This window comes from Sorghum bicolor, chromosome 7, assembly GCF_000003195.3.
Source record: "Sorghum bicolor cultivar BTx623 chromosome 7, Sorghum_bicolor_NCBIv3, whole genome shotgun sequence".
Taxonomy (NCBI): Eukaryota; Viridiplantae; Streptophyta; class Magnoliopsida; order Poales; family Poaceae; genus Sorghum; species Sorghum bicolor.
In genome coordinates, this window is record NC_012876.2 from 7,940,673 (window position 1) to 7,949,459 (window position 8,787).

At 47.7% G+C, this 8,787-nt stretch overlaps 3 protein-coding genes across 3 annotated transcripts; 1 reads left to right on the top strand and 2 right to left on the bottom strand.

Annotated features, from left to right (window-relative positions):
• On the top strand, positions 410–2,708 carry LOC8071155 (acyl-[acyl-carrier-protein] desaturase 7, chloroplastic). Its single transcript, XM_002443958.2, has 2 exons — positions 410–678; positions 1,496–2,708. Exons 1-2 carry the CDS (start codon positions 536–538, stop codon positions 2,622–2,624), a joined length of 1,272 nt encoding a protein of 423 aa, XP_002444003.2. The 5' UTR covers positions 410–535; the 3' UTR covers positions 2,625–2,708.
• LOC8071156 (obg-like ATPase 1) lies at positions 3,190–4,460 on the bottom strand. The gene is made up of 4 exons (XM_002445144.2): positions 4,363–4,460; positions 4,009–4,101; positions 3,378–3,428; positions 3,190–3,291 (listed from the first exon to the last, which is right to left on the bottom strand). The coding sequence occupies exons 1-4, from the start codon at positions 4,447–4,449 to the stop codon at positions 3,193–3,195; spliced, it is 330 nt and encodes a 109-aa protein (XP_002445189.2). The 5' UTR covers positions 4,450–4,460; the 3' UTR covers positions 3,190–3,192.
• On the bottom strand, positions 6,467–8,435 carry LOC8071157 (cytochrome P450 71A1). The gene is made up of 2 exons (XM_002445145.2): positions 7,408–8,435; positions 6,467–7,326 (listed from the first exon to the last, which is right to left on the bottom strand). The coding sequence occupies exons 1-2, from the start codon at positions 8,419–8,421 to the stop codon at positions 6,685–6,687; spliced, it is 1,656 nt and encodes a 551-aa protein (XP_002445190.2). The 5' UTR covers positions 8,422–8,435; the 3' UTR covers positions 6,467–6,684.

Here is an 8,787-nt window from a genome sequence, read left to right on the forward strand (position 1 = left end):
AATAGTGGTGAAGAGGTTTGTTTTTCCCAGCTAGAAATTTAAAACTGACAACCGATTTGTATTGTACCAGGCCACGGTGGTGACGGTGTAATAGCGCGTTTGGATGCCAGCCATGCACTGCCACGGGCAGTGTGGCGGCAACTCACTTGTGGCGATCAAAATGGCCGCCTAAGTTGCGACAACTTTTTGAACTGCAAAAGATTGTGGCGGCCACACTTAAATGCTAAAGCAAACAACAGCCATTCATCTGTGGCGCGCCGCAAATTGGGCTGGTAAAGTGTGGCGGTCATCCAAACACCCCTTAAGTAATAAGCTACAGTGTGACTCCGCACACTTCTAGCTATCAGCGAGGTGGATGTATGTGGCTAGCTAGGTCATCGCTCTATCTATCCCTGCTCTATAAATATAGACCTCCACGGTCGGCCTATGCCGCACATCTCAGTGAACCCCAATCTAGGCATCTAGTAGCTACCACCACATCCTTTCAATTCGCACACATACATAGTGTGCTAGCAAGGTACAAAGTTTGAGAGAGATGGCAACCACAACAACACTTCTTGCAATACCAGCTGGAAACGGAGTGCCCTGCGAATCAGCAAATACAATACAAAACTACTACTCCTTCAAACTTGCATCATCTGCAAGAACACGAGACGCCCTCCCACGGATAATCAACTGGTACATACACTCTCCATGCGTTATATGTACCGATCTACTAACAACGGATTTAATTTATGTGACTCATTACAACAAGTTTGTTCTAAATTTTTTGTTTAGATCTCTCTGTTTCAAAAGTCAGTTCTTCTTTTCAAGATAATACTCCTTCCCAATGGTGGAGCTAGAGAAAATTCAAAAAGGGTGTGCTTGCCTTGTGGGTGCGTAGACTTTTATGTTAAGAGTGCGAATATGATGAAAATTTAGCTATAATCACTATTTTTCTATTCTTGTGTGGGTGCAGCTGCACCCACTATCTACTATATGTACATCTGCCCATGCTCCTTCCATCCTATATGAAAGACGTTTTAGCTTTTATAGATTCATAACTTTTGCTATGCATCTAGGTTTATATTATGTTTAGATACACAGTAAAAGTTAAAAAAATATCAAAACGTCTTTATAATTTGGAATAGAGCAAGTAGTTTTTATATATCTAGATATAATGTATATACATATATATAGTTTCGTAATAAATGTTTTCTAAACTTCCATTGAGATTGACCCATAAAGTTTCAATAGACATTAAATATGCAAACATGACACTATATTTATAAAAAAGAGAGGTGATAAAAGTCTCACAGAGTAGAGAGAGTTTCATAGATACGAAACTGTTCAACATGTACACTTTTTCCAAACGCATGGCAGCATTCGAAATTAGGACATGAAATTAGCACTGAAACCCTTGCGCCATACTGTCTCGATCGTGTAGGACGAATTAAACCTTGTGCACTCTCATGTAGTATGTCAACATGCATGTCATTTGAACGTGTTGGTGCAGGAGGTGCAGGAGCAGTCGTAACGGCAACGGGACCATGACCATGGCCGCCCTGCCTGTCGTCCTCAAGCAGGACGCAGAGGAGGAATGGATGGGGTACCTGGCTCCCGAGAAGCTGGAGGTGCTGGCGCACCTGGAGCCATGGGCGGAGGCGCACGTGCTCCCTCTCCTCAAGCCCGCAGAGGAAGCGTGGCAGCCGTCGGACCTTCTCCCTGACCCGGCGGCGCTGGGCGACGACGGCTTCCACGCCGCCTGCCGCGACCTCCGCGCGCGGGCGGCGGGCGTCCCCGACGCGCACCTCGTCTGCCTCGTCGGCAACATGATCACGGAGGAGGCCCTCCCCACGTACCACAGCGTGCCCAACCGCTTCGAGGCCGTCCGCGACCTCACCGGCGCCGACGCCACCGCCTGGGCGCGCTGGATCCGCGGCTGGTCCGCCGAGGAGAACCGCCACGGCGACGTCCTCAGCCGCTACATGTACCTCTCGGCACGCGTCGACATGCGCCAGGTCGACCGCACCGTGCACCGCCTCATCGCCTCCGGGATGGCCATGAACGCCGCCCGGAGCCCCTACCACGGCTTCATCTACGTCGCGTTCCAGGAGCGCGCCACGGCGGTCTCCCACGGCAACACGGCGCGCCTCGTCGGCAAGCACGGCGACCACGTCCTCGCCCGCGTCTGCGGCGCCATCATGGCCGACGAGAAGCGGCACGAGGCGGCCTACACGCGCGTCGTCGGGAAGCTCTTCGAGGTCGACCCGGACGCCGCCGTGCGCGCGCTGGGGTACATGATGCGCCGCCGGATCACCATGCCCGCCGCGCTCATGACCGACGGGCGCGACAACGACCTCTACGCGCACTACGCCGCCGCCGCGCAGCAGACCGGCGTGTACACGGCGTCCGACTACCGCGGCATCCTGGAGCACCTCATACGGCAGTGGCGCGTCGAGGAGCTCGCGGCGGGGCTCTCCGGCGAGGGGAGGCGCGCGCGGGACTACGTGTGCGGGCTGCCGCACAAGATCCGGAGGATGGAGGAGAAGGCCCATGACAGGGCGGCCCAGGCCCAGAAGAAGCCCACGCCCGTCCCGTTTAGCTGGATCTTCGATAGGCCCGTTAGTGTCGTGATCCCGTAAATTTCCTCGAAAAATTTCACTGTTGTGTGCCGTTTGTGTCATATCCTTGCAATAAAAAAAAACTACGCTTTTTTTGTCAAAAAATTGCGCTTTGCGTGTATTCTGCTGCATGAAACCATTGATATATGCGCTTTGCGTGTATTGTGCTGCATGCACTGAAATAGAGACCATTGACATATTTGTTGAGGTTGACAAAATACATCATCAGATCCAAAGCCCTGGGCCTAAAGCGAACAGAACAAAATGCTTTGACTTCCAACTAAATCCTTGCATAAATTTGCTTGTCATATGCAGATGGTAGTCTTCTTTTGAGAGGAAAATCATTTGCAGCTAGACCAGCTTACACACAATAAACAAGGCAAAAGCGAACCACAGAACTGAGACGATTCTAAGCTTCTGGTAACAGCGAGAGCTCAAGCACAAGATATACAACCGTGCAGGGAACATGGCTACTGGCTACCGACCTCAAAAATGTAGAAATTGAGGGCAAGATGTAACACACTGTTGAAAGAGAAATTCGGGGGTAAGATGTAATACACTGTTGATGCTATCATCTTCATATATATTTTTACTTCTTCCCGCCACCAGACACGTTGAATTTGAAAAAGATGATGTCCCCGTCCTGAACCACATAGGTTTTCCCCTCCTGCTTGTATTTTCCAGCAGCCTAGGTACAGTTCGCACATTCAAAATTTCAAGTCAGAAACTCAAAATAGGCACTTGACAAGAATGTCCTTGGGGAAGGAGTATAACCTTAACAGCAGATTCACTGCCCAGTTCTTTCAGATCTTCAAACTTCATTACCTGACCCACAAAAGTAGAAGTAACAATCATATATATATGAAACTATACTGTTCAAACATGAATAGAGCTAGAGTAAACAATGCTAAAAGACTGGCCTCTAAGACTGGCCTCATCAGCATACATCCAATTTATAATGACAAGGTAAAAGAAAAATTGTCAACGGGAATTGGATGCTATATGTTTTCTAGAAGACATGCCTGCAACTACATATTATTAAGTGCTCCTACGGCCACAGCCATACCTCATTTATAGTATATACATAAATGCTACAATATTCAAATCAGTTAATTGGTCCATTGCTGATTTTTAAATGGGCATGTATTATCTTGTATTTTTCCTTCTAAAAGTGTGCACTGTATGAACATCAAAAAATGGAGGGGTTGCTGATAAACAATGGGTATCAGACAGAATTACCAAGAAGTCAATTTGAGTAACTCTAAAAGCATCTAGATTCACAAACAATCAAAATGGTCATCAAGTAGGACAGCTATCCAAAATCTGGTCCTGTTTAACCAATAGCTGATGCAAATCACAATAGTTAACAACTATATCAGCTACTTAATTAAATAGCAGAGGTTACATCAGCACATATAAAGCCCCTTTCGAAATCAGTGTGAATTGCACCAGCAGCTTGAGGAGCTTTAGTCTGACGTCTGATCTGCCAACACTTTACCTGAACAAAAATTCACAACCAGCTAATTCAGATCACATTCTCTTACTGGAAAAGTGCACATAGAAATGATCTTTCAGCTTCAACTATTTGCACAACTTTTCAAAAATATTCAAAATAGTGAAAGAAATTACTAAAGTTCAATGAAAAGCACATGAAACATACTACAATATAAGATAGGCACCTTTGTATTACAACTTCTTTTACAGTTTTAGCAACACATAACAAAAGGATAGATTATGCTGCACTGAAAAGAACAAGTACCTCATCAGGACCAGCAGTGAAAAAGTATATCAGATGAATTGCTGCAAAACCAGTCTTGATAATTTTTGGGATCATGCTGCAAGGCATAATAGATAACATTTTAGGTGAAATTTAGAACCAATGAGAACTAGAAAGTTGTCAAACAATTGACAGTTACAAATATGTTTTTTCTTTCACAAAAAGTTGCCTTGTATAGAAGAAATATGTCAACACGATATTTGTATTAGAGATGAATATTCCAGCTTCTCAAAATTTGAATTTTGTAAATCATAGAAATAACATACATGTATTTTAAGATGTGCTGGGCTCTCCGGCGTGGGGAGGCGCGCACGGGACTACGTGTGCGGGCTGCTGCACAAGATCCGGAGGATGGAGAAGAAGGCCCATGACAGTGCGGCACAGGCCCAGAAGAAGCCCACGCCTGTTCCGCTTAGCTGGATCTTCGATAGGCCCGTCAGTGTTGTGATTCCGTAATTTCCTCGAAACATTTCTTCGATACGCCTGGTCATAGGTAGCTTGTTTTTTTTGCCTATTCCCTATGTCCTATAATATAACACATTCTAGTATTCAAAAATTGTTGTCAAATATATGACATTTCAGAAGTCAGAAACCAGTTTTGTATTTAAAACTTTTTATTTATCAACCAATCATCACTAATCTTATTGATGATAACGTTTTATTTGGAAACAAAGTAAGGGCACATATTTTTTGGTGTTTTGTTTTAATTTGTCCTAAAATTATAGAATATATTATATTACGAGGAGGGAGTAGACCAATCACGGACTTAAAACACACGGACAAGCATCCATGAGCCTGCAGCCTAGGAAACAAATCGGCTTTGGTTTCTCGCGAGCTCGACCTCGCATTGGGCCACTTGTGTTGTGCTGGCGGGCTCTTGTGGCAGGCTTGCACAGCAGGGGGAATGAATCTTGTTGGTCTATTTGGTTAGGCCTTATTTAGTTCTAAAAAGGATACTGCAGCATTTTTGTTTATATTTGATAAATATTATGTAATTATAGACTAACTAGTCTGAAAAGATTCGTCCCACAAATTACAGTTAACTGTACAATTGGTTATTTCTTTTTATTTATATTTAATACTTCATACATGTGCCATAAGATACGATGTGACGGGAAATCTAAAAATTTTTACAAAACTTTTTGGAAACTAAAAAGACCTTACACAGAAATAATTTTGTTTTTGCAAAGAAAAAAAAAACTCGATTCTCCTTTGCTGGTTATCTCTATAATCTCCCACTAGGTCCTTTCGTTGGCTATTCTTCAGAGTCCGGAGTTCTAGGATACAGTTATGGTAGCATCACGACATTTGGAGCAAGTGGTGAAGGATATCTTTACCTAGGTATATGGATGACAATCTAGTCTTAGAATTGAATATCAATATAGTATATGCTCAGTCTTTCTTTCTTTTTCTTAAATAGTCTATACTCCTTCCGTCTCATCAAGATATAAGGCACGATTTGACTTGGTGTGGTCTTCAAAATAATACTTTAATTGTTAATTTATACTATTATATATAATTTATGACAACAACAAATGTTTCATTAGAAAGTATTTGTAAAGGCAATTCTAATCTTACCATGATTGTACTATAATTTTTTTTACATTAGTAGACTAACTATTGGTCAAAGATAACAAAGTTTGAATTTTGAAATACGTGCATGCCTTATATCCTGAAATGGAGGGAGTATTTAGTACTTTATACATGTGTGTAAACATTCAATGTGACAAAAGTTAAACTTTACCGAAAGCAACCAAACAGGGCCAACAATATTCCAGAGTCGGGAGAGATGAGTAGTGAAAGGGAAATCTCATCTCATATGCAATCACACTACAGTACCCTCTCTCAGGATTACCATGAATGAGCAATGGATCCATGCATGCATGTAAGGCCAGTCTCAATGCATGTTTCATGAAAGTGTCATGCACATTAAATAGGGTGCCACAGAAGCAAAATTGCTGACTTGGCAGAGTTATTGAATGAAGGAGTTTCATCAGACGAGAGAGGAGTTTCATCTCCATGAAACTCCTATGCTCGGTTACGTCTTCCTAGAGCCACAGTCGTCAGCGAGTTGGCACTTTGCGAAAACGGCGCCTAAGTAGCTTGAACAATTCAAATTCAAATGAGCTTTCGTTTTCGTTTTCTACTATAACTAATGAGCAGGACTCTGAGATTTCGAAACTTTTGACTCGTAGAGTCAGCTGTGGCGAACACTGATGTCTAGTTTAATTTGGGGCTGTGTGTTTGAGCTAGACAGCTAGTCATCAGGTGCATGATAAACGGCGCATGATGGCAATGGGAGAATCAGGGGAGCAGAGTGGCGACGGCGCAGAGTGGAGCCTTCTTCCGCGCGGTGCACCCGGTGGTCTCCTCCATGTCCAGCTCCAGCTCCGCCCCCGGCAGCGCCCAGTCGAACCGAGCCACGAGGTTGGCGAGCGCGAGCTCCACGACGGACATGGCGAGGTTGATGCCCGGGCACATCCGCCGCCCCGCGCCGAACGGTATGAGCTGGAAGTGGTGGCCCCGGAAGTCCACCCCGCTGCCGACGAACCTCTCCGGCCGGAATTCATCCGCCGGCGACTCCCACGCCTCCGGGTCCCTCCCGATGGCCCAGGCGTTCACGATCACCATAGTGTCGCTGGGGACGTCGTACCCGTGGCCGTGGCTGATTCGAGTGGCCTCCATGGACTTGTGCGGAAGCAGCAGGGGCCCCGGCGTGTGCAGCCGCATCGTCTCCTTGATCACTGCTCTCAGGTACTCCATTCCTGTTCCGGCCAGATCTTGTTCGCCGACAATAATGTCGCTGCTGCTGCTCCGCCGAGCCCGAGCTTGAGCTTGTCTCACCTCGCGCTGCAGCTTCTCCATGACCCCCTTGTTCCGGAGCAGCTCTGCCATGGCCCATTCCAGGACGATGATGGTGGCCTCTGTCCCGGCTCCGAATAGGTCCTGCAGTGCAGGCATCCATGGCCATGCCAAGACGACTCAGGATCAAGATCCAACGAAAGAAGAGCAGCCATGATTATTTACCTCCAAGAGCGCCTTCACGTTGTCCCTGCTGAGGCGCCACTCTGCTGTTGGTTCCTCCTCCTGCTGCTGCCGCTGCTGCTGCTGCAGTGACAGCAGCACATGGATGAAAGCATCGTCGCCGCCGCTCGCTTCTTCCCCGGAGTCCGACAATGGCATCTCTCTGCCTCTGGTCGCAGCCGCGTCCACCATCTCCTCGAGGATCCGGTCCATCTTCTCGAACGCCCTCGTGACCCTGGCGTCCGTGCCGTCGACGTGGCTCACCCACGAGAGCCACGGGATGTAGTCGCCGACGTGGAAGGCGCCGAGCAGCACGTTGCTCTCCTCCAGCAGCGCGTCCACCTTGCCGCGCCACCCGTCGTCCCCGGCGGCGCGCAGTCCAAGCACGATGCGCCCGGCCACGTCCTTGGCGAAATCGTTCAGGAGCTCGCTCAGGCGCACGACGCCGCCGCCGGCGCCGCACGCCTGCTCTAGAACTCGTCGGACCAGCGCGTCCACCTCCTGCTCCCTCACGGCGCGGTAGGCGCGCACCCTCGGCGGGCTCAGGAGGTGCCGCACGCTCATCTTGCGCGCGCCGCGCCAGTAGGCGCCGTGCGGCGCGAAGGCGATGTCGGTGCAGCCGTACAGGAGCCTCCTGGGGATGGTGAGCGAGGGGCGGCCGGCGAACACGTGGTCCTGCGCCTGCAACACCTCCCGCGCGGCGGACGCCGACGACACGACGACGGCAGGCACCTGGCCGAGGCGGATGAGCATGACGGGGCCGTGCGCCGCCGCGAGCGAACGCAGCGACCGGTGCGGGAGGCTGCCGAGCTGGTGGAGGTTGCCGATGACAGGGAGCCCCCGCGGGGAGGGCGGCGGCAGGCGGTTGGCGGCGGCATTGGCAACCGATTTCTTGCCGCCGCCGCCAACAAGTAGCGAAACGTATGAGATGATGAAGACAACAAACACGAGGATGATCGTGTTGTATGAGAGCGGCGCCGATAGCGTCATGCTGATTATTGTGGTTATAGTCTCCATTTGTTTGGCAAATGAATTATATTACTACTAGTGCATAGGAAAAGGCAAGTTCTACCACCTGCTCTATTTATACAGTTTGCGTGCCAACCAACCAACTTGGGTTGAGTGTCTCGTTACAAACTAGTAATCCCTTCATACCCATAAAAGAAGTCGTTTAGGACAATGACAAAGTCTTCAAAACCTAACTTTGACTCATTGTTTGTACTCCATACCCATAAAGGAAGTCGTTTAGGACAATGACAGAGTCTCCAAAACCTAACTTTGACTCATTGTTTGTATCAAAAACCGGGTATATGTATACTTTTATGAAAGTAATTTTCAAAACAAATCTATTCATATAGTTTTCACATTCAACAACTTAAAAGT

Excerpts from the sequence above, each read along its gene's own strand:
- LOC8071155 (XM_002443958.2), top strand. The coding sequence starts at position 536 with ATGGCAACCACAACAACACTTCTTGCAATACCAGCTGGAAACGGAGTG. Across the intron at positions 679-1,495 it reads CTCCCACGGATAATCAACTG|GAGGTGCAGGAGCAGTCGTA; the intron begins GTACATACACTC and ends GTGTTGGTGCAG.
- LOC8071156 (XM_002445144.2), bottom strand. The coding sequence starts at position 4,449 with ATGCCTTGCAGCATGATCCCAAAAATTATCAAGACTGGTTTTGCAGCA. Across the intron at positions 3,429-4,008 it reads GGGGCTTTATATGTGCTGAT|GTAATGAAGTTTGAAGATCT; the intron begins GTAACCTCTGCT and ends TTTGTGGGTCAG. Across the intron at positions 3,292-3,377 it reads GCAGTGAATCTGCTGTTAAG|GCTGCTGGAAAATACAAGCA; the intron begins GTTATACTCCTT and ends AACTGTACCTAG.
- LOC8071157 (XM_002445145.2), bottom strand. The coding sequence starts at position 8,421 with ATGGAGACTATAACCACAATAATCAGCATGACGCTATCGGCGCCGCTC. Across the intron at positions 7,327-7,407 it reads ACGTGAAGGCGCTCTTGGAG|GACCTATTCGGAGCCGGGAC; the intron begins GTAAATAATCAT and ends CCTGCACTGCAG.